General features: G+C 45.3%; 2 protein-coding genes across 6 annotated transcripts in view; one reads left to right on the top strand and one right to left on the bottom strand.

Annotated features, from left to right (window-relative positions):
- Window positions 1-4,117, top strand: part of SPC24 (SPC24 component of NDC80 kinetochore complex) — a 9,711-nt gene extending 5,594 nt beyond the window's left edge. For all 3 annotated transcript variants that reach the window (XM_081954914.1, XM_081954916.1, XM_081954915.1), the window contains exons 4-6: window positions 2,401-2,493; window positions 3,215-3,291; window positions 3,859-4,117. In XM_081954914.1, coding sequence (XP_081811040.1) covers window positions 2,401-2,493; window positions 3,215-3,291; window positions 3,859-3,965 — 277 coding nt within the window. In that variant the 3' untranslated portion in view covers window positions 3,966-4,117. The remainder of the gene's footprint in view (window positions 1-2,400; window positions 2,494-3,214; window positions 3,292-3,858) is intronic.
- KEAP1 (kelch like ECH associated protein 1) lies at window positions 4,111-25,203 on the bottom strand. Of its 3 annotated transcripts, none has more exons than XM_081954879.1 (6): window positions 24,721-25,203; window positions 16,808-17,472; window positions 9,000-9,685; window positions 8,123-8,328; window positions 6,451-6,627; window positions 4,111-5,644 (listed from the first exon to the last, which is right to left on the bottom strand). In XM_081954879.1, the coding sequence occupies exons 2-6, from the start codon at window positions 17,372-17,374 to the stop codon at window positions 5,478-5,480; spliced, it is 1,803 nt and encodes a 600-aa protein (XP_081811005.1). In that variant the 5' UTR covers window positions 17,375-17,472; window positions 24,721-25,203; the 3' UTR covers window positions 4,111-5,477. The 3 variants fall into 3 exon arrangements, with proteins under 3 accessions (XP_081811005.1, XP_081811007.1, XP_081811006.1); XM_081954881.1 differs by lacking the exon at window positions 24,721-25,203 and adding an exon at window positions 24,267-24,592; XM_081954880.1 differs by lacking the exon at window positions 24,721-25,203 and adding an exon at window positions 24,316-24,592.

Here is a 25,203-nt window from a genome sequence, read left to right as displayed (position 1 = left end):
TCAACTCTGGGCAACTTTGTGCTCTCCGTGCTGCCCTGTTAAGCACAGCTTCTTTCAATTGTTGTATAGGCAACATGTTCTTTGCTTGCCCCTTCTTCTTTGTCCACTAACCATTCCTAGCACATTGCCTTCCCAGTGAATTTGCATACATAGCATGGCCAAAGTAAAGCAATCTTATGATTTTAGCTTCTAATGATGTGTCTGGGTTTGTATGATTTAACACCTCCCTGTTAGTTACTCTGTTATCAGAAGCTGATATAGTAGCAAGTATATTGCATAAAGTAGTGGCAGAAAAAGGAATAAGTGCTAAAAAGCACAGGAAAAAACAAGCTAAAAATGAGCTCTTTGTCCAAACTGCTGTCTTTTACAATCTAAATTCCCTAGAGAAAGCAGCAAGTTTGTCCTAAACCATTGTTTATCCTAATAAATTTAAAAGTTATGTAATATATGTAAAACTGCATGGTGAGTTTAGCTATAAACTTTTATCTCTGTTGTTGAGAATACCTTGTGACCAGAATTCAAAGGTTAAAAAAAATACCCTTAATCTTAAGGTAGGGCAGTACGACCAGAATTCAAAAGTAATTCCTTTCCTCCCCCCCCCCCCCCAGTATTTCTGGTGTCATAAACAGGAAGCCCTGCATTTGAGCCACCGGAAAAGGTCTTGTTGCTTGACAGAAATTGTGTCCTATTATGCTCCATGGTAGAGTCAGCATAGCTCTCAAGATGTTGAAACCAGAAGTACAGGTAGTTTTTGCTTACAAGCATCCTCTCAATGACCACTCAAAGTTACAGTGGAGGTGAATGAATGGGATTTACAACCCTCAAAATTCTGATGATCATAGTGTAAGTGCAAGTAACCCGATTACAATTTGGGCACTTGGTGGCTAGCCTGTACCTTCAACTGTCTCAGCATCCTACAGTCATGTGACTGCCATTTATTTATTTATTATTTCTTACATTTGGTGCCCATTTTGCTGTGGGGTTACTCTGGGTGGCGTACAACAATAAAACAGGAAAAATGATAAAATTGTAAAAATAACAACAGTAAAGGAATGAAACAAAAATAAACGAGAAATACAATAATATGAAGTTAAAAAGAGGAGCAGAGCAGAAGGCAGGAGGGAGATGGGACCAGCAGGTTAGTCCCTCAACCATCTCCAGGGAAATACTCCTTGATTGACAGGGCCCTCAGCAGACCTCCTCCTGCTGGCATGAGTAGAGTGAACTTGTCTTAGCAGGACAGGACAGTTTATCAAGTGGTCTGGACCTATGCAGTGCAAGGCTTTAACGGTCACAACCAAGATTTTATAATCTTTGGAACATAAACCTAGCCTTCATTGCCACTTCTTATGAAGTTAAATAGGGAGTCAGGCAGTTGTTAAGATTTCATGCTTAACAACTGTGTGGGATTCACTAAAAATGCTGGGAGAGAACCATAAGTCGGTGTCTCATGATGTCACTTTGCAACCACTTAGTGATGGAGTTGCTGGTCTCATTGCTATCATTAAGCAAGAATTACCTGTGGTTGGTACCCAACTAGTTAATCCTAATTGCTTTTGGCCCTTTAGACACCTACCTGAACTGTTGTTGGTATAAGGCTGTGATGGCGAACCGATGATATGTGCGCCTCTCCGTGCCCTTTTGGGCCTGGAAGGCCTCCTGCACCAGCTTAGAAGGCCAAATGGCGGGTGGGGCGCATGCACGGGAAAGCACATGCATGCGCGGGGATGCAAGACACACGCATGGGGGTGCATGCACGGGGGGCACTCGCGTGGCATTTTGGGGTTTCGTGTGCGCGCTTTCGCACGTGCACACACACACACACTTTGGCACTTGGCACCAAAAAAGTTAGCCATAAGGTAATCTGGTGTATATGTGTATAAATAAGAGCCTCTCCATTTTTTGTCCATTGAGTACTATATTGTCTAAGAATCTTCCTGGTTTGTTAAAATTGGTGCTCTTAGCAGGATTCCAATCACACCTGTCATCTATAAAGTTTACTCAGGGCAAGAAAACAAGTTGTTGTATAAACTTAATTAGATTTTGCTTTAGTTAATTTGGATTTTGAAAATAAAAGTGAACCCATGAACAATCCCATGTATGGCCTCTTCAAAAAGGCTAGGCAGTTTGTACTTGCTCATTGGGAGCACTTCACTTTTTTGCTCAGATTTTGATTCTGTTGCAAAAGGAAACGGGACGACCAATGGATGCAGTTGGTGCAGAAGTGTACTTTGGTGCCTAAATACCAAGGACAGAGATTTCCAGGCCCTCACTTTGAGACATGGTTCAGGTAACACAACATCATTTCCGACAATATGGAAACTATTATTGATGGAGTATTATTAAGAGCTGTGTTAGTTTGGAGAATCACACTTGGGTTCCTTCACTCACACAATATACTGAATTAAGAAAACAGCTGGAGACTTTGAGAGAAGAAAGCAGGGAGCAGCAGCAGAAAGCAACAGAAGAAGCTGTCAGATCTATGTCAACTAAGTGAGTAAAAATCTTACCTAATCTTTTTCATTTGCAAAAGGTGAATTACAAGACTAGGCTACTGGGCTTCTATCTTGATCATCTATTTTCTTTATGCACGTAATTTGAGTGACAGCCATATAAGCATTCTAAATTATTAAAACGATCAAAGCATAAAAAAGCTACACTAATGTTATTTTCCTCTCCCCCCCCCCAAATTTCCCTTTGATTTAACAAGGGAATACATGTAGTTGGACAATCTTGCTTTGAAGTTATGGACTTTAGTAAAAAATATACATTTGTGGACAATTGTAACTAGTTAATGCATGCAATATACTTGGAACACTTTCATGCTTTTTTTTTTTTAAAGTGAGACAACGGGAAAAAGATTTTTAATCTCCAAACCCCTCAGTTCAACAACCCCTTCATGAAACCTCAGATTATATTCATCAGCTTTCAAGCATTTATTTTATGAAGGCAATTGAATAAAAACTACTTTAGACTCCTCCTCCTCCCTTTGGGAATCGATATTGACTATCCTGCTTTGAACAAAAAGCAAAGCAGCGCTTCAGGAAATCGCCGCAGAGCCGGCTTTTCCTTGCTTTGCATTTTCCAGATTCATTTGACACAAGAAGGCCTGTGAATCATTAGCTAACGTAGCCTATGAACAGGCTTCAGCGGTTGTAGATATTGATAGGATCTGCACCACAGCAAGCAACTCATGTTTTGTTATGTCTGCCAGGTATCTTGTACATCTTTATTATCAGATCTGCAGGATTGACTGGGACTATTCTTGTGAACCACCTCTGATCAAAGGAAGTATCCTTCTGTAATGTCTGGATTATCGGGAGGGAAGCAGCGTATTCCAGAGAAGCACGACACAATAGTTTTTGAGGGCGAAAGAGAGTGAAGACAGCTCCTGCCTAATAGCTGCCAGAGTTTATGTTTTATGGTGCAAGTAGTTTGCTTTAGTTTGGAAAGGTTTCTTCTATAGGTGAGGAACATAAAGGAAACTATTTAGAACAGGGCTGTCAAACTCATGACCCACATGTCAAGCCTGAATGTTAAGTGGGTGTGAAAGCCTCAAAGTTCAACTTATGAAGGCTGTATTAGTTGGAACCTGACACCATGGTCCGGATGTGTCAAGCGCTGGCCACACAAGGTTTGTTTGTTTTATTGGATTTATAGGTTTAGCGAAAGGGGGGGGGGGGAGGTCCCGATAAGTCACGTGATGATGCAGGTTTGACACCCCTGGCTTAGAAGAATCTCCATATGTCTTTCTTGGTTGTGGAGCCTGATGTGTTCCATTCCATCTAACTGGGGGAGGGGGTTGGATCAGGGAAGAAGTCAGGTAACTTTTTCCTTAACTATTTTCTTTGTTCTCAGCCCATTATGGACCAGATATTGCTCAATCTATCAACCTTGACAGTAGCCAACATTCTCCCTGCTTTATCAGTGATTACCTCTGGAACATGGTGAATACATCATGGTGAATAAAGAAGCTTTTGGCAAACAGTAGATAATATGGTAGATATTCCTAGGAGCAAAATATATTTCAGTGGCTCGTTTCATTAACACTTTTTGGCAGAACAGTATTTTGAAGAGCATTAATGGAATAATAGAGACTGAAGCAAAATAAACATTACTAATCACAAAAAGTGTTTTATTCATGTGAGAAGAACTTCAAAACCAGTTTCCTAAGAGGATATGCCACCCACAGGTAAGGGGAAAAAACGCAGGTAGCCACCTGGGCAAGCCCTTCCTTGTGGGGTAATAGAAAAGCAGCATAGGCCAAGGTCCACCTGAGGTTTTTAAGTTGTAGTGATCAGTGTTTACTTACAGTGCATTCAGAAAGTATTCAGACCCCCCTCCCTCCCTTCATGTTTGTCAGTGTTATGCTGCAGCCTGTTTATATAGTTGTTGAAACTCATTTTTCTCATTAATCTATACCCTATAACGACAAAGTGAAAACAGAATTTTAGAAATGACATTTATTAAAGAGAGAAAAGCTGAAATATCTCATTGGCATACGTATTCAGACTTTTGAACCCTATTGAACATCTCTGGGGGGGACCCGAAAATGGCTGTCCACTAATGGCTGTCCACTAATCCAACCTGACTGAGCTTGAAGGAAGGAAGAATGCAAGGAAGAATGGCAGAAAATCTCCCAATCCAGGTGTGCATCATACCCCAAAAGACGAGGCTGTAATTGTTGCCAAAGATGCTTCAATAAAGTTCCGAGTAAAGGGGTCTGAATACTTTTGCCAATGCGATGTTTCAGGTTTTTTTTCTTTTTAATATTTTAAAATTGTTTTCACTTTGTCATTATGGGATCCTGAGTGTAGATTAATGAGAAAAAAATGTCACCAACTGTAGAATCGGGCTGCAGCATTAACAAAATTGACAAGAATGAAGGTGGTCTGAATACTTTCTGAATGCGTGGTGCCTGCAGATCAGTCACAGAAGATGCCCCACAACCTCTTCCCCTTTCCTCACCTGCATCTGGACAAACTTGACAAGCAAAAAATTAACCTTGAACTGGTCACCAAACTGTATGAATAATACACATTTCTAAGGAGGGCTCAGGGCTGCACTATGTACAAAATACTTCCACCCATCCTGATTTGGAAGTCATTTCCTGAAGGTCCATTTACTGCCAGGGGCCAGAAAAGAGGCAGCCAGTGTGAGTCGAGCTCTCCTGTAGTTGTCCCAGAGAGGTTTCCTTCTTCACGGACGCATCTATCCCAAACTGAGACAGGAGCAGCATGAAGAGGCAACCACAGATTTACTGTAGTTACCCTTGTAAAGCACAGAGCGCGAGCTGTTCTTCATTGTTGCCTCAAGGCCGGTTCAAATGGGATTTAAAGTGTGTCTCGTCTTTTTGGCACTTTTCCTTTATTCTGGCAGAATTTAACTTGGCAGCAGGTATTTCGTAATACTGAATCTTCTCCAATTTGTTTTTCCCCTTCCATTTGAAGGGAAGTGGAGCACTTTCCAGGTTACCATTAACAATGGCATTTTTGCTGCTCGGTTTGCTTGCAGCATGGCTCCATGGTAATGGCAACGCCTACCCCACTGCGGCCTGATGTCATACAAGTTACTTCAGTCCAAGTGTCTGTGGCGGAGTCATAACATTCAACGCTGTCCAGAAATGTTTGTCCATCATAGCCACCTGCAGGAAAACAATCAGCAATTAACCAAGAGAGGCCAGAGGCTACCTTGAAGGCCCTTGACTGAACTCAGCTGAATCAGAAGCAACACCCCCAAAGCCTTGTCTTCCAACCGTGCGGGACAGCTTTGTACTCCGAGTACAGCTCTAATTCCCCGGGAAGGAAGTAGCTCTGTTTGGCAAAAGCTAGCAGCCAGCCACGTGGAATCTCAGCAACAAGGAAAAGAGGGTAGAAGGCTCTTAGCCATAATTAGCATGTAAAACTTCTGCCTCTTGCTAGCATAAATCCCATCGCTTTGCTACATCCATTGTGTGTTCTGAAAGGTGACAACATCTATTTACCATGCTGAATGGGGCAAAACTTTGATGGCATCATACAAATAAGAATATAAACGATCCTGAATTATAATTATGTCGTTTGTCCTTGGTTTTTTGATCAAGATTTCCAAGAGCCCGGTGTTTCAGCAGATGGAAACACTTCAACACTTACATGGGGGAAATCTTACCAAAATTGCTATTTGGAGATAGAGTGTGCACACTAATAAGTAAGAACACTTCTGCACACATTTGCATCACTGATTTCAATCTGGTGCATCTCAATATAATGTACTCAAGAGTCCACTAAGCCATCCAAGTAAATATGTGCAAGAATAGATTATTAGCAAATAAAATATGGCTTTTGTTTCCACCCCATTAACCAAGTGAGCTAAGCCACCCCTGGACTGAAATGCCCATAGCTTGTGTGACTGCTGTCTGTACTTTCCCACATCCAGCCAAGAAGTACTTGCTATAGTCCTTGGCCAACGCACCTAGCACGTAGATCTTGCCTTGATACACAGTGACCCCGAGGGCACTCCGACGATGCTTCATGGGTGCAACAAAGGACCAGGTGCCCACCTCCACATCATAACGCTCCACGCTGTTCAGCTGGTTTGTTCCATCGTAGCCCCCCATGGCATATATGCAGTTATTCAGAGCACACACTCCTGCATTAGGAAAGAACAGCATTAAGACAGGCATGACTTATTCCAACACTCGGGATAACACATTCTCAGGATCTCTTGCAAACTTAATTTGCAGCGGAAGGCCTATTGCACTTAGGGCTAGGTTAGAGTTTAACAATGCCTGGAGGGCCTTTTAGCAAAGCCTGGGGATCTTTTCTATCTATCCTGGGCAATACCTCTCAAGTAGAAGGCAGTGTTATTCTTGGACTAGAATGTCCATTTTTTGGCATCAAACAGAAGAAGCAAAGGAAACAGCTACATTGCTCTTTGAATGTAGGGAAATCTCCCGAAAGCATATGAATACCCCAGAATTAGCAGGCATGGCGTCCTTACTCTTGCTGCAACCAAAATCAGCCTCTAGTTCATTTCAATTTAGATCCAGAACTCCAGTGTAAAACTAAATTGGCCAACTATCCTCAGTTAGGGGTGAAGCACCACATCACATAGTCCAGTTTATTGTATTACAGGTAGTCCTTGGTATACATCCACTCATCCAGAGCTCATTCAAAGTTATAGTGGCACTGAAAAAAATGGAGGTGTGAAGGTTCTGTCTATTGCAAAACTCTTGTGGTCACGTGATTATGATCCAGGCACTCAGGTTGGCAGCTTATTTCTCCCCACCTCACCAAAGCTAGGATCTTGCTGCCTATCTCAGGCAACTTGCAGGAGTCAAGCCCAGTGCAGCTCATTGAACCAGGAATTCTGCCCTGGATTTCCTCAAGATTATCAGGTTCAACCTTCCCAGGTGATATCTTTGAACTCTTGTGCTGCCAGCATCTAATTCTGCTTGGATTTTATATTCCGAGTGCTTAGCTAACATATCACAGCAACCGCCTACTAGGCATTCCTACCCATTTCCGGATACCGCTATCATCCCTGGCAACAAAGAACTAAGTCATAGAACCCAAATTTACTCCACCACTCAGATAACAGAATTTAGACTTTAATTGAGGAGGTGGAAAAGAGAAGAGATAGCAGCTAGTTACAACCAACTATGAAGGTTCTGTGTTGAAGGTAGACATAAGAAAGCGCAGAGGACAATTTCCCCTGCCTTGGTTTCTTTGAGGAAACAAAATGAAAATTTTGAGGAAGAATAAAAAAAGTAAAACAAAATGACAAAGAACTCTTTGCTTAGATTTATGAAAGGAATTTGACAAAGGTCTCCTATGTTGATGTCAATCATTTCCGCAAATGGTGCCCTACAACTTGTTACAGGAATACTTTCTAGACCATCAGAAGAGCAAAGGTCTTGGAAAGAGGGGGCCACGTGGGGTATGAATAAACCAAGTTACACGTATTGCACATCCTTAAAATTGCAATGTGAAAATGACTCATATAAAAGTACATATATTGCCATTTTTCCAAATTTAAAATTTCCATTAAAATAAAAAGGAAAGGCCAGTCCTCCCCCCCCCCCCCCCGCAGGGTGGTTTTACATCTGTAGTCCCAAGTATGGAGTTCCTGCTGCTGCGCATACCTGCTCCACTCCGAATAGTTTTCATTGATGCAAGCGTCTCCCATTCATCACGCTCTGGGTAGTAGCATTCGGCAGTGTTGTGGCGGTTAGTGCCATCATAGCCCCCCACAGCATACAGAAGACGGTTCAGCACAGCCACGCCGACCCCAATCCGCCGTGTCAGCATAGGAGCCACTGACTGCCACTCGTCACGCTCCGGCTCGTACCTGGAGGAAAAAAGAGATGCTACATCAAGTACTTGTTTCTGCTGTCGATGTTGTTTGAACAAGGATGTTAATTGACAGTTGCTAATTTACTGTGCCATTTCTCTGCAGCACTGAAGAAGGGAGAAAGCTGGATGAAGGGTGAATCAGGAAAGAGAGGAAGCATGATGGATTTTCTTTAGGCCTCTCTACTACCATTTTAGAGGCTCTCCAAAATACTCCGTCTTTTTCCCATCTGTACCATTAACTGTTCTATGCATTTTCTTCCTTTATCAATACTTCTAAGTACATGAGAAAAAATCCAGGTGTCCCTGTTACCTTTGCCAAGAAGGCCTCATTCTGATATTACTAAGGACAGGCTGATGGGAAAGTCAGCAGCAATCACTTTCCCTCCAAGCTATCCAATCACGTTGTGCAGACACTCGAGACACCCCTTCTCTCATAAACCAGCTTAAGCCTATTCATGTCAGGTCTGAATAAAAAGGTCATTTAAAAAAAAAAACCAGGAGAAATCTTCAAAAGGCCACACCATTTACCAGAGTAAAAAACAATGCCCAGGTCTCCAGAGCCTTATAAGACCATTTTGCATTTGTGAAGGCTGCCCTGCAAGGGAGCAGAATGTACAAGCCGTATTTGGGAGGGCTGGATTATTTCAATGCTTCTTTTTCCCTTACCTCTCCACGCTGTTGTGATGAGTGCTCCCAAATGAGCCGCCCACCGCGTAGATCATACCATCAATTACTCCCACACCAATTCGGTTACGGGCCACACTCATAGGGGCACAGGGAGACCACCGATTGGTCATGGGGTTATAGCAGTCAATGGCATCTGAGTCCATGTTGCCATCAGGAGAGTTGTTCCTCCCCCCCACCGCGTAGAACAGTCCGCTCACTACGCAGCCAGCCAAGCCGCTGCGAGGCACCTGCAAGTCAGCCAGTCGGATCCAGGAGCCATCAGAAGGATTGTAAGCCTCCAGGTAGCTCAGGGAGTGGCGAAAGTAGCCCCCTGCCGTGTAGATCAGCTGACCCACCTTGGGTGCACGGCAGGGCATGTCATTGGTGGGTTTGTGCAGGGTGAGATCCTGGAAGATCTTGGCCAAGTAGTCCTTGCAACGGGAGTCCGACTTGAGGATTTCACACTTCTGCAGCTGCATTTGGAGGAAGTGTGGTGTGAGGGAATGGCAGCGCACAGCTTTCAGCAAGGCCTGGACATAGAGTCGCCGGTTCTCACAGTCATATTTCACCCAGTTAATGCAAGCATGGAAGACTTCCGACTCGCAGCGCACATTCAGCTCGTCCCGGCTGATCAGGGTAACCAGCTGGCAATGCGAAAGGTTGAAGAACTCCTCCTGCTTTGAGACCTACCAGAGAAGAAGAGAGACCGTGAGCAAAACCACAAAAGTTTGGAAGGGTGGCTTCCCCTTCCATTGATGGCAACACCAGATGGATGATGTGCTCATCAAAAGCAAACCCAAATCTGCTCTAGATGAGCTCTAGGACTCTTTCTGCATAGATCACTGGATGGTTGCTGAATGTCACACATAGGGAAACCACTTGCCTGCAGAGATCTGCTCACAGAAAAGAAAGCAACTGGCAACTGCTTTTCTAGCACTAGCAGGTAAGATAAAGAAGCAGAGGAATTAAAAGTCTAGGACTGGACAATTTTTTTTGCACTGGAGCCCGGCTTTTTCAACTTCTTCAAACTATACTGGACCATGGTACTCTGGCTGGAACATCCACAGCACAGTTCCTAGGCCCTGGCAAATTTCTTTTCAACATCATATGTACTCAAGAGCAGACCTCATCCTACTGCGGGAGTCCCCCCTCTCGCAGGTGTGGCCCTCCGCCCTTTCGAGGGCCCAACTTGATGACGGATTTATTAATCTCGAGAGGTGGAGGAAGCGGAGACTTAGGGGGTTTTTAGTTAATTGTTTCTTAAAATTTTATAGGGGTTCTGGGGTTGGGGGGTGGGTGGGTCAGGTCAGGAGCGAGGACAGAGCCAGGTCACTAGGTGTGGTCACGAGCAGAGGGAGCGGAAGGGAGGAGGAGGGGAAGGATGTCGTTCCGGTGCAGGGCCTTTTGATTCCAACGGTCGTAGGGAGGGGCAGATACGAGGACAGATTAAAAACTCGCAGTCGGTTGGGAGACCGTGGGTGCTGGTTACACCCGGTCGCATGTACCAACCCCCGCGTTCTAGGTGGTCAGGAGCTTCAGACCCAGGGCCTGAGGCTGGTGCTATGCAATGCGAGGTCCGTCGTTAACAAGGCCCCCCTCATTCACGATCTAATTTCGGAGGGGGAGCCGGACCTCGCGGGAATAACGGAGACCTGGTTGGGCCACGAGGGAGGTTTACCCCTCGTGGAAATGTGCCCGCCAGGTTATCGAGCATTTCACCAGCCCCGGGCCCAGGGAAGGGGCGGTGGGGTAGCAGTGATTATTCAGGAGGACTTAGAGCCGAGGGAGTCCACTGTGCCACAGACGTCCGGATGTGAATCCCTTGTTGTGAAATGGGGCCCTGGGAGACAGTTGGGCCTGCTGATAGTATACCTGGCTCCTCGCTATACATCAGCGGCCCTGCCCGAACTCCTCGAGCTGATCGCATCGGTGGCGGTTGAGACCCCCAAACTTTTAGTGATGGGGGACTTTAACCTGCCATCGGTGGGAGAAGCATCCGAGGAGGTTCGGGAGTTCATGGCCTCCATGACAGCCATGGACCTGACTCAATTGATTCAGGGCCCGACACACGAGGAAGGTCACACCTTGGACCTTGTTTTTGTCTCTGGCCAGTGGTTGAGTGATCTGGGAGGAGGGGACTTAACCATCACTCCCCTGTCATGGTCAGACCACTCACTCCTCCGACTTGACTTCCCTGGTGCTACCCCCCGCTGCGGGGAGGCGGAACCGGAAAATACTAGATGGTTCCGCCCCAGGCGCCTGATGGAACCAGAGAGGTTCCAGATGGAGCTTGGGCCACCTTCTGCGGCCCTGACCCGCCCTCGGGTAGAGGACCTGGTGGTCGCGTGGAACAATGCGACTACCGGGGCCTTGAACCGGGTGGCGCCTTTGCGGCCTCTCCGGTGGCAACGCTCCACCCTGGCCCCTTGGTTTACCGAGGAGCTAAGGGTGATGAAGCACTGCAAGAGATGCCTAGAGAGTCGTTGGAGATCCTCCCGCTCCGAATTTGACCGGACACAGGTACGAGCCCATTTAAGGACGTACCTTGTGGCATTGAGAGTGGCCAAACGTCAATATTGTGCCACTCTCATTGCATCCGCAGAGAACCGCCCTGCCGCTCTGTTTCGGGTGTCCCGCTCCCTCCTATTTCAGAGGCCGCGGGAGGCCCCTTTACAGGGTAGGGCAGAGGAATTTGGGAAATATCTGCAGGATAAAATCGCTCAAATCCGGAAGGATTGGGTCCCTTTCAGTGGCCCTGTAGAGGCATCCGTGGCGAGTCTTGAGAGACCAATCTGGGAGGAGTTTGACTTGGTTGCCATCGAGGATTTGGACAGAGTGCGTGGACGACTGCGACCTACCACATGTTTACTGGACCCGTGTCCCTCCTGGCTTGTACTGGCATCCTGGGAGGTTACACGTGACTGGCTCCTGGGCCTAGTGAACGCTTCACTGGGTGAGGGGTCTCTTCCAGCCGCCTTGAAAGAGGCGGTGGTGAGACCCTTGCTCAAGAAGCCTTCCCTGGACCCTACGGAGCTGGCCAATTATCGTCCTGTCTCCAACCTTCCCTTTCTGGCGAAGGTTGTAGAGAGTGTGGTGGCTTATCAGTTTCCACGACATCTGGAGGAAAATGATTATCTAGACCCGCGCCAGTCCGGCTTTCGCCCTGGGCACAGCACGGAGACGGCCTTGGTCGCGTTGGTGGATGATCTCTGGAGGGCCAGAGATAGGGGTTGTTCCTCTATCCTGGTCCTATTAGACCTCTCGGCGGCTTTTGATACCATCGACCATGGTATCTTGTTACACCGACTGGAGGGGTTGGGGGTCGGGGGCACCGTTTTACGGTGGTTCGGCTCCTACCTTTCCGGCCGGACGCAACGTGTGTTGACAGGGGAGCAGAGGTCGACTCTAAGCCCCCTTACCTGTGGGGTGCCACAGGGGTCGGTGCTCTCGCCACTCCTGTTCAACACATATATGAAGCCGCTGGGTGAGATCATCCGTGGTTTCGGGGTGGGATACCATCTGTATGCTGATGATACTCAGCTGTACATCTCCACCCCGAACCACCCCAACGAGGCCGTCGAAGTGATGTCCCGGTGTGTGGAAGCCGTACGGGTCTGGATGGATGACAACCGACTCAAGCTCAACCCCTCCAAGACGGAGTGGCTGTGGGTTCCGGCCCCCCGGTTCAACCAGTTAATTCCATCTCTGGCCATCGGGGGCGTACAACTTGCCCCGGTGGAGCGGGCGCGCAATTTGGGCGTCCTCCTGGATGCTCGGCTGTCCATGGATGACCGTGTGACAGCCGTGGCAAGGGGGGCGTTCCACCAGGTTCGCCTGGTGCGCCAATTGCGCCCCCTATTGGACCGGGATGCCTTGCGCACAGTCACTCATGCGCTGGTGACGTCTCGCCTGGACTACTGTAACGCTCTCTACATGGGGCTTCCCTTGAAATGCACTCGGAGACTACAGTTGGTCCAGAACGCGGCCGCGCGGGTAATTATGGGGAGTACAAGGTACTCCCATGTGACACCTTTCCTGCGCGAGCTGCACTGGCTCCCTGTGGTCTACCGGGTGCGTTTCAAGGTCTTGATAACGATCTTTAAAGCGCTCCATGGCTCAGGACCTAGCTACTTGCGGGATCGTATCCTGCCCCATACATCCCTGCGACCAATTCGCTCGCACAGAGAGGGACTCCTCCAGGTGCCGTCCACCAGACAATGTCGGGGGGCGGCGTCTAGGAGCAGAGCCTTCTCTGTAGCGGGCCCAGCCCTGTGGAATGACCTTCCCCCGGATATTAGGACCACCTCTGACCTCCGCGCCTTCCGGATAAAGCTCAAGACCCACCTATTCCAAGTAGCTGGCCTGGCTCAACCATAGTTCGTTCACACTGCTCCTGACGGGTTTTTTAATTTTGTGGTTTTTGGAATTTTATTAGGGGATTTTAAATTGTGTTTTTAATTGTCTTTATTCATCTGCCTACCTCCTCCATGTACACGTATTCGTTTATTTTGTGTGTGTATTGTCCATATTGTATTTTATGTGTTTTTTATTGTACGCCGCCCCGAGTCCTTCGGGAGAGGGTGCGGCTAAGAAATAAATTTTATTATTATTATTATTATTATTATTATTATTATTATTATTATTATTATTATTATTATTATTATTATTATTATTATTATTATTATTATTATTATTATTAAAAATAAGGTCCAACAGAATATCTGACCAGCACCATGGTCAAAACTTGAAATCCAAACAGATTTCTTTAAAACCAGGTTCCTCTTCGGCCAGAATCCACCAATAGTTAAAGGCTGCTATGAAGAATTGCCCTAAGGTTAAAGAACATAAAGTTTTGAAAAAAGTAGAATTTTTAGTCTCTGAAATGATCAGTATGAAATGATGATCTAGCAGCATTCTAGAATCTATAGATTTTTTTGTTGATAGTCATAAAGGGTTGTTGCCTAGATCAAAGGTTTTGGACTCATAACTTCTACAATAACAGAAATCCTAAAAGGAGAATGAGTGGATTCCTATACTATTGTTCACAACTGGCTGAAATAACCACACTGCACATTTTTCCTCCCACACAGCACCTTCTAAATTCAATTTATCAGATGTGATCCCCAAGGAAAGCAGATCATCTCTGAGGAGCAAAACAGGTTTTTTAATTCAGCTCAACCTGTCAGGAATATTAAACTGTAATTTGGTAGGGCAAGTGACAATCCATGGGCAAGACTCTGGATATCTGTAAAACATGAATAAGACTCATGGACAACTTGTAGGATAAATGCAGCACAGTAGAAATAAGAAACAGAAAAAAATAAGGTTTGAAAAAGGCATTTTTATGATAGACACATCAGGTACTCTCTAATGTTTCTCTTTATTTCTTTGTATTTTAATGTCACACCTCATTTCTTTCTGTCTTTCTATCATTCCCCCCATATGTGCTATTGTGTGGTGTACCTGGGTCTATATGTATTCAGGTGTATGTGTCCCTTGGGAATACATGACAGGCAAATCAATGAAATGTCTTCCCTGGATGACAATTTAAACCAGAAGCAGGAAGACAATAAAAATTCCTACAGCTTGGAATGTGGTTCTTGCTACTAATGCAAGGATTACAAATAAGCCAACAGGAAGCTGGACCCTTCATTCTCATTTTGCTATCAGGACTGACCAGACTGTCCACTGATGAATGGAAACAGTGTGCAATTTTTATGCCTATTGCAAAATACATTTGAGGCAATATCATTAGTAGATCAAATGAAGTTTAATAAAGCATGCAAGTTTCCAATTTTTAGGAGGATTCTTCCTCAGGAAACATGGCAATCAGACAATCAGATTGGCAGGGGATTCAAATGAGGGATTCAAGCCACCTTTTCAAGAGTTTGTATCTGAAGCCCTATCTTATATTCTGAAGCTGGAAGCTACAGATTAGGCTTCATCAGATACAAAATGGATGTCAGATGACAAGTCCTCTTATGGTCTGCTAGGATGAAGAAACAGGAAAACAGTTGTTTCCTTATAAAAATCCAGGTATTGAGTTAACTTTGTTTCTAACAAAAGGTTGCCCTGTGGGAGGTTTAGCTTGTCATTACATTTTAACACCTGGTCAGGTTAATTAGACTGACTCTAAGCAGCAAATGCTCCATCTTCGTCACAAAGATTGAATGTTTATATTAACCTAAACCCAAATGTGGCTTGTTCACTGTACAACTGTCCAACATTGTAGTAAACTGCACAACTGTCCAACACAAAATACCCCCAAATCAATCATCATATTTTGTTTCATTTCTAATGCTTTGCACACATAAAAACCGTGTAGTGTGGGTATTCTGATTATTTCTTCCAATGCCCCTGCTGTAGTTTTGCCTTTAAGTCTTTTGCCAACAGCAACCAGGAATTCTAACCAAGTTAGTGTGCAAAAACAAAGGATGTGCAGAGAGATGAAGGACAGTAACCACAACCTGTTCCTTCTTTATCCAATCACTCAGCTTTGGGGTTGACAACGAAGGAAACCCATGGAAGGCAGATGGGCTGCAAAATTAGGAGTCCTGTTCTACTTGGTCAGCTTTTCTAGATGGGCTTTCACTAACCACACAAAGCAAAGCTTTATTGGTGTCTGATGACAAAACTCTTTCTGGTGCATTCAGCATAGAAATCAAAGGGGCTACTGGAGCAGAGAGAAAGCAATGCCAGGGTCCTTTGCCAATCCATGTTAGTTTGTGCTGGATCAGCAGGGAGTGACAGATCTGGCACAGAAACAGCTAATTCATGATCACTCCCCTGCTTCCTCTAGGCTTCTGAAATGGCTGGAAAATGCATTGGGAAAAGAGGAAGCCATGCCTCTCCTGACAGTCCACAGTATTCTCATTTGTTCCCCCAAAATAGAGATTGGCATTTACTCTTATAATTTAAGAAGGAAGCAAGCAAAAAATTTTATAGGCTAGTTATTGTAGGGATCTTAGCAACAAGACTGCCAACTTTTCTCCTGAAGGTGACAAAATAAAAAAAAAGAGGGAAGATATTGAGCAAACATGGAGCAGCGCTTCTACCTTCATTGACACAAAGCCTACCCACTGATTTTTTCATAAGGACAAGAAAACACGCACTTCCCTGCAGAGTCTCAGGTGACAGTCTCCTGATTTCTATTTTGCACTGTTTAGCCAGATGATTGGTTCTCCCAGCAGAAATACTGTGATGGGCAAGTTTAGTGGCTAAGGGCTCTGATAGGAACAGAGAGGTCCAGGTTCTTGACCACCCTCAGCCATGGAAGCTCACTTGGTGACTTTGGGTCTATAATATTCTTTCTATGTCAAGCCTCTGATATGGAAGATGTTGGGGGGGGAGGAAGGAAGAGTGCTAGGAATGCCACTTAGGACTCCTGAATGAAAGGTGGGATATAAATTGAATCCATTAGCTTCTTTCTATTTGAAAATTTAGAAAAGAGGCAGAAGCCAGTGATGGCTACAGAATTATTTTTGCCAATTTTTCAGTGTTTGTTAAGCAATCACCACAAAGTAATCAAGTTTCCAGCCCCTTACGTCTGCAGAAACACAATGAATATATATCAGACATCTAGGTGGTGAATAGAAAAGATTTGCAGCACAGAAAAGGGGCGGAGGGAGATAGCATCTTGCCTCTTTGGAAGAGAGAGAAGAGCTGTTCTTTCAAAATCAAGAACAGAAAATAAATTGTGAAAGGCAGTCAAAAGCAAAGCCATATTCTAATTCAGACATTCTTTGGACACTAGTATACGCAGGCTGCTCCTGTTCCCCTTGGTACCCTTTCTTCGCAAAAGATCTCACCTCTCCAAATTGCATGTAGATATATTCCCGTGCCCGCTGGTGTAGTTCGGTACATCCAATCTGTTCAGCGAAGTTGGCGATGCCAATGGCATTGCTGGGGTCCAGCTGCTGCACCAAAAAGTCACAGCAGGCCTTCACCACGCTGTCTATCTGGTACATGACGGCCCCATTCATAACATGCAGCACACACTGCTCGCCCACAGAAATGGAGGCGGTGTAGGCAAATTCAATGAGGCGCTCCATTACTTTGGGGTGGATGCCCTCAATGGGGATTATCTCCATACCCTGCTCCCGGAGGCCCATGGTGAACATGGCCTTGAAGACTGGACTGGAGGAGGCCAGCACCACCTTGTGGGCCTGAAAGTCGGCCGGCGGAATGTCCTTATATTTGACCCGCAAGGTGACGTCACAAAGTTGCTGACTTAGGCGCAACTGATTCATAATGTTGAACGCTTGTTTGGTGTGATCCTCCAGGGTATAGCTGAAGGTGCGACTGCCATTGTGCGAAGGAGTCACCTCCGCCTTGCACTCTGGGGCATACATCACAGAAGCAGTTCCCGTGGTCATTGCACGAAGGAATGCAGGAAAAGAGAAGGGGCACCAGCAGAGGCGGCTAAGTTGGGGGCCTTCCTACAGAGGCCTGGCATGCAGCAAAGTCTTGATACCTGCACAGGGGACAGAGAAGCAAGAGTTCTGGTTAGGTAATGTACGACCCAAGGCAAGATCTCACTCCTGGCTTTGCACTGCTGCCTCACTCAGGAGGCACCGCCTTTACTCAATAAATATACCCTCCCTCCAGAAGATCATCTTTTACCTCCCCACATCTGTGAAACCAGGCATGCATATATGTGAGGTTTGCCAGACAAAGAACCTGCAATCTTAGCTCCAAAGAATATCAGGTACACTTGAAATGGAGAGAATTAAAAACAGTTTAAAAATCAAAATACTTACGAGGGAATATTGCACAGATTAAACTACTCTCCCCCTTTCCCCCCAATTAGAAGATGGAGCAAGGTGTCCTTTTCATGTGGTTCCCTCAGGTTAACCAGAAGCACAGATAACTTTCTACTGAGAGCGCCACAGAATGCCACTCTGTGCTACTTAACACTGTCACTATGAGTCAGCAGGCTATAACCTAGGACTGCTTAGTCATTCCAAGGCCACTGAGGTTTGTAGGTATTTCCTCCACTATTTGCACTGGAATCAATATACTATTGTAAGATTAATTCATATTCCTCCTTCACAATAGTTTGTGGCTTTTGGGGGTGGCTACACGTAGTGGTGACTCTTAGCAACTGTCTGGACAAGTTCCTGGAGTTTTCATGGCAAGATTTCAGAGGTGGCTTGCTTTTGTATTCAGGCCAAACTGGAAGCCAAGAGAAACTCTGACTAAATGAGCAGGATGGGTCATAATGGATAAGGCTCTGAAGGATAAGACATCCCTGCAAACCCCTTCACTCCCACCTGCCCATTTCTTTTAATCCATAGATGTGGCTTATTCATGAAAGGCATTTTAATCAAAAGTCTACATCAATCCAATGAAGTGAAGAAGAAAAAGACCCTTGAAATTTAACAGAAGGTGAGGTAGTGTTTGCAGTGAGATGGGTGTCAATTATTTATTGTGCCTCTCCAATGAAGAGTCTTAAAAATGGCATTGCATTGAGCCTGGGGGACATGTGTTTTTGATTAGATTACTGTAGCAGTTGCATATTCAGTTCACATGGTCACATACAACAAGAAAGGTGTTTTCATACACAACTACACACACCCTTGCTATACCTTCAGGGATTAAACAAATGCCTGGGGAATCCAGTTCAGCTGGTGCATACAGTGAAAATTATCCTGGCTTACTCCACCAAGAGACAAGACGACAGCATATAGTAAGAATCTTTAGGCTTTCAGGTGGCAAATCAGCATACATAAGTCTCTATTCGCTGTTGAACATAAACACCTAAGTTCAAAATGGGCTCCTGATGTAGACAGGCTGCTCCTAAATGTACTGTACTTTATGTGCTTCTGATCTGATTGGTGGATCCAGCAATTTCAGCACAGACGCAATTAAATTCAAGCAGCTTGAGATCTCTTTACCTTTGTGTGGAATGTAAATGGAGGATTTTGACGTTTTGCCCTGTTTCCTCAAGCTTGACTCACCTCCCATGACCTAACGAAAACAAGCCACAAGTTGCCAAGGAGATAGCTATTTAAGTCTGAATTTCTTCATAATACCCATTTCCTGCTCTCCATGTAATAGAGTAATTTTAGATAGGGTCCTTAGGATGGATATGCCCCACTATCGATTATGGATGGTTTTTCTTTGCCTTTCCAGTTCCTGAAGAGCCAGAGCAAAATTCACAAACAACCTCACTTTTCCCACAGAACATTGCTTTGATTCAAAGCTCTGTTCTCATGGCTGACCTCTCATGCCGGAAGAGAAGCAATCGAGAATTTATCAGACCAGGATGAGAGGACCAGGAGGAGCTCTCTCGGCCCAACATAAACAAATACAGGCTTGCTCTTTCTAACTGGAAATGGAAACTGTGCCCAGAGGATGTATTTTTCTTCTGAAGCACACCTATAAAATGAATTATGAAGCCAGAAATGTGGTCTTAACTGAGTCATCTAATTGGGCATAAGGAAATATCTTGTTTCCTCTGGGTTACAAAACATTCAGGATAGGGGTGAAAAATTGGAAGAGGTTTGGGGAAGACAGGAAACATTCTAATAAGATAACAAAAATATAGTAAAGTTGGAAAATATGAAGAAATGGGAAATTAAGTTTGGTACCAGGGCTTCTCACTATTGTACTTGTGAACATCAGTTTGCCCACCTATACCCAAATTTAGGTGTGTAAGGGTCCCAGCCCAAATTTTTTTAAAAAAAAATACAGCTGCTGCCTTAATATAACATTAATTTTTTATTGGCAGAATCTTCTCTGTAAAATGTTATCAATTGCATCATCAGTATGGGCCAAATATAGCAGTTATCAGGCTTTAATATCAGCATTTGGAATTTGATAGAGGGTAAATAAAACCTACCCAACTTAACACTAATAAACCCAACTTGGTGAGCATATTAAAGGCCTCTGGAACAACAAGGCTATATGGTTACATCTTACTTTTGTCCAATCTAGTAGGGTTCTAAAGAACTCATGTCTACCATAGTTCCAGTATTGATTGATTCCAGTATTCTATGATGGGTTAGAAAAGGAAGGATATCTTTCTTACAAGTAGTAAATCCAATAGTCTACCAAAATAATTCCAGTGTTGATGGTCTTATTGCCCAATAAAATAATTGAGGTAAGTAACAGAGTTATTATAAAATTGCATTTCTGTGTATTTTCCTAATTCAGTAGATGAGCTGTAGTCAAATGTTTTAAGAGATGTTGCAAGAACAGTGGGCAAACATTGCAGATGTCCTAGGAAGGGAATCAAAACAATCATATCCACACATCTCTATAACTACGTCAGTTCCTGCTAAAACTGATCTAATGCAAGATTTGCTTCCAAAATACATCATCAGAGCAGAAAATCATGTATTAAATGAAATGGGGATATTTACATGTTGGAGTGAACTGGAATTGTCACAAAATGTGACATAATTGTGAATAAACCATCATTCTAGTACAGTGATGGTTAACCTTTTCAGCACCAAGTGCCGAAACTGGAGTGTGCGTGTGCTGGAGCGCCGGAACCCCGAAGAGAGCTGTTGGCTGGTGTGCATGTACATGATGGAACCCGGAAGAGCAGCTGGCGATGGCACACATGCCCACAGAGAGGGCTCTACGTGCCACCTCTGGCATGCCTTACCGTAGGTTTGCCATCATGGTTATAGTACATGCTGCTCAATTGTTTGGTTCCTCTCTAGTGTCTAAACATGTACATTTTTTCTAATAAATGGATTATAAACTTGGCTCCTCCTTCTCCAACAACCCAGGGAATAGATGCCAAAAAGAAATCATGGCTTCTGATTCTGACTTTTTAGAAGCCAGCCAAAGTTGCTTATAAATGTATCTATGAAGTAGCATCCGTATTTTTCCCCAAGAGTAGTAGAGCAAGAGTAGTCAAGAACTGTCTGCCATACATGTTTGAAATCCTGGCTATAACATACAAATACATATATGTCAGAACTTACCCTACCGTTATTTATGCAGATATAGCATATGAGTATCACTAAGAATATTAGAAAAGAAGACAGATCCTACCCATCCTGTTGGTAGACTCCACTCTATCTCCATTGGTGCAACCAGTCTTCACATAAAACAGAACCTGGGCAAGAATTTGGGGAAAGGCAAGTTGGTCTAGCGGTTAAGGCCGTGAATGTGAATCTATGGCACGTGTGCCACAGGTGGCACGTGGAGCCATTTGTTAGAGCATGCGAGGCGTTGCCCTGTCAGCTCCAGCTCCTGGCCAGCTAACTTCGGCTTCTTTTGAGGCCGTTTTTCACCCTCCGGAGGCTTCCTTGAAAAACTGGCCCTATGGGCAAACTGGAGATTAAGGAACGGACTTCCAGTGTGCTCATAGGGCCATTTTTTGCCCTCCACAGCCTTCAGGGAAGTCTCCTGAAGCCTCCGGAGGGCATCAGAGGGTGGAGGCTGTTTTTGCCCTCCTCAGGATCCTAGAAAGCCTCTGGAGCCTGGGGAGGGCGAAAAAAGCGTGAAAAAAGCAAGGGGAAAAAAATCTGGTTGCTCACGCATGTGCTCTGGATCATGCGCATAGCATTATGGGTGTGGCATGCCCACGCATGACCCCCCTGCGCTCCCCCCGCTTTTGGCACGCGAGCCAAAAAAGGTTTGTCATCACTGGGTTAAGGCACCAGCCTAGAGAGACCATCCGTTCTAGTCCTGTCTTAACCATGAAGCCAGCTGAGTAACTTTGGGCTACTCTCTCTCAGTCCAGCTTACCTCATGGGGTTGTTGTTGTGGGGAAAATGGTAGGAGAAAGGAGTATTGGATATGTTTGCCACCTTGAGTTATTTGTAAAAATAATAAAGGTGGGGTATAAATAAAAAAAAAGTAAAGCAAAAGAAATATCACAAAAATCGTATCAGTATTAGGTTTGGCCAGGCCATCAAAGTTTTGGCCATTTTCTAATTATTTTTCAGATCTGAATTTGGAACAAAAGGAAGAAAAACCCTGTGAACTAAAAATAAATGAATATATGTGAACGAAATAATAAAATGGACATATGTTCGTATGTCTTTAAATTTTGCAACTACTTCCATATTAAAGCAGAAATCATTCCAAGAAAGCACACTTTGACCAATGTTGTGAAGCCCAGGAGGATAATCTGGAAGGCCAGATGCCTATCTATTGCTACAGGTAAACAAAGCCTTCCTCCTTCCAAAGTCATGTGCTTTTAGGAGGAGAGGTCAACTGTAGAACTTGATACCAGAGCCTCACTCAGCTGCTCTCTGTAAACAATTATGCAAAAAACGCCCCATTCCTGTACTACTTCTGGGCCTGCTGAGGAACAGTTTGTTTAAGGAGAGAACAAGTGTGCAAGTGGAGCAGAAATAGTGTGAGAGTTGTTGAAAACCATGCCAAGAAACTTTGCCAATTGCCACCTATGCTCTATAACAGTTACTTCCTCTGCATACTGAATTCCCAGCTGAAGCCGGAAGGCCTCTTCCAAGGATTTCCCATATCCCAATGAGAATAACATAAAACTGTTGTACTTGCAGAGAATCCCAAGAAAGAAGCTTATGAATCTAGAGCCTTTTATACCTGCATTCCTAGGTTAATTCTATAGCTAGTGGAACTAGTATGTTGTTATGTATCAATCAGTTTTTGGAATATGTTAAAAACACCTTTTCAGACAATTAAGCAATGTATATTGCTTAACGAGTATTTGCCTGCTTCCAACTTGCAATAGTTTGATCTAATTCCTTGTTAGGATTCTTTTTCCCAATTTAGCTTCTCTAGGCTTGCTCATATTGGTAATAGAAATTAAATGATCAATCTTTGGTGCAACCTTTATTAGAGCAAAGAATTCTTTCTTTTTGAGGTACTCCATTGTACAGTTTAGGAATGTTATTAAATCATACCAAAATATTTTTCTTTTAAATAAAGCAAACCTGATAGTTATGCTCAAGACTCTAAGCAGCATTGGATTTGGTTATTACTTACACAGAAAAATTCCAGAAAAACAAAGGTTAGACTGGGAAACAATGGGGGGGGGGGGGGGGAGAGAAACCACCTTAGGAAAACAGCAGTAGCAAGAAAAGTCAAGAAAACTACAGGGAAATGCCAGGTAGTCGCCAGGAATTGAATTCAATTTAAAGGAGACCTAACTTTATTTCCTGTGAATACCTCTGGTCCTCAAGTGTTGCTAAAATACAATGCCCAGCACCCTTGTTATCCATACAGGCAAGGACTGCTGAAAATTGTAGTCAGCAGAATCCTCCTGCTTTAGTTGCTAGATCAATCAAATACAGTATTACTGGATCAGCAAAAAAACAGAAAACAATTTGAACACCGCAAAGCTCCAGCTTGCTCTTTTAGTTACGAGGGAAAACTAAAGTATGACAGATAATCTTTACTCCCAATTTTGCTTGCCTTGTTTAATCAAGAAGCGCTTCCTTCCACAACATTTAACAGACCATAAAAGCCACAACAACACGGAAGCTTGCAATACAGTAAATGCAAGCCCATTGTGGAATGAACAATTTTTCTTCAAGGCAGAAAGTTGCATCTCTCTGGTTGCTTTTTGGATAGCATCACCCAAGGTCTACAATAGGTGCTGGGTTGCAGCTCCAAGTTAGCACTAGCTCAGGCACCTGGGCTTGCAGGAGACTGAAACACCTATAAAGCATTTCTGAAATGCAACCGATATGGAAGGGCCCTAAGAAATTGGGGGAGGGAGGGGGGTTTGTAAGTCTTGAATTTCCAAAAATCAGTTTACAATATATTTTGAATTGTGTGTTGTTGTTTTTACAGATTATCAATAAAGAATCCATCCACACACTATTCCTCTCCTTACAACTGTGTATTCCCTGCTTCTCCGCACCCTAAGCTTTAGCTGACAGTTAAGGATGAGGTCACCTAAAGGAGACGCTGAGGAGAGCCTGGTTGATGTCACCGTGCAGGCCCAGCGGGCTGGGCGACAAGCCTTCCTTCACGGAATTGCTGCCCAATATCTTAAGTACAGTTCTCCGGCGGCCACATACAAACTCGGCCATTTCGTTTACGGCTCACACGTGTTCTTCCACTAAGGACAACTTGACCAGCGTGCTTTGATTTCCTCACTATGTTCCCAACCATACCGCGGGCCGTTCATTTCTTTCACAGAATGTGAGACACCGGCCCTAAATAAATGTGAATAATAATAATAATAGATCCCTTGTACGCGCTTGGATCAAAAGTGCAGCGACACCGACATCACCCGGGATCCCCCCCCCCCCGATTCGGTTCAGAATTGCGTCCTTCCAACTTCGAGCCGACACCTCCAGGCCTCGAGCTCACCTCTCTCCCGCTCCAACTGCAAAGCCCGGAAGTCTGCACCCCCTCGTACCTTACTCCCTCTCGCAATCACAACAGCGCCTCGTCGAACGGCCGCCTTGCCCACCAGACAACAAAGGCTGAGAAGGCGCTCGGGGTCCCGCCGCTCCGAAGCCCAAAACCAGCCACCTGTCCCGCTCGCGGCAGGTCGCAACAATTCGAGCCATTCTCCCTCCTGCCCGCCATCGACCAACGGTCGCCCCTCGGAGCTGCTGGAAGAAGAGAGCGGGAAGCCTTGCAGCCCCCGCGCAGCCTTCCAACCCCGGCAGAAAGGTGGATCCCAACCGCTTCCTCCTAAATACGCGCTCGGTTGCTCGGAAGGGATGGAGAGGAGGAGGAGGGGGGGCGCAGCAGAGCGCGCGCGGCAAGCTCCCGCCCGTGCGCGGGTCCAGAACCGCTGGCGCGAGGGTCTACTCACCCGTCCATGGTTGCCCGCTTCGGCCGCCGCCACCACCGCCTCCTTCCCCACCTCCGTCCAGCTGAGCGCCCCACCTCCTCTCTTCCTCCATAGTGCAGACAGCCGCCACTGCGGGTGGGGAGAGCGGGGAGGGCGGGAGGAGGAGGAGGAGAAGAAGATGGGGTGTAAGTCACCATGACTAAGCAAGTGAGAGCACCAGCCGCCCCGCTTTCAGAATAAGAGTCCCTCGGCTTGCCAAGCGAAGGCCGACTCGGCTGTCAGGGGAGGCGGATCGCTAAAGAAAGGCGCGGGGCCGGGCGGGCGAGGAGGCGGATCCAAAGACGAGGCCAACCCGGCGAAGGGAATGAAGGTTCCGTGCTGGGGAAAGGCCAAAGCCGAGACAAGAGGGAGGGACGCCCATTGTAAATGCGCGGAAGCGCTTCCACTCCTCTCGCGCCGTGCTGGGAGCCTCCAGCGGGCCGCGGCTAGCTTTCCCGATCTTAC

Source organism: Natrix helvetica (genome assembly GCF_964273705.1).
Source record: "Natrix helvetica genome assembly, chromosome: 1".
Taxonomy (NCBI): domain Eukaryota; kingdom Metazoa; phylum Chordata; class Lepidosauria; order Squamata; family Natricidae; genus Natrix; species Natrix helvetica.
Note: the sequence above shows the minus strand (reverse complement) of the source record. Positions and strands in the feature narration are given on the sequence as shown.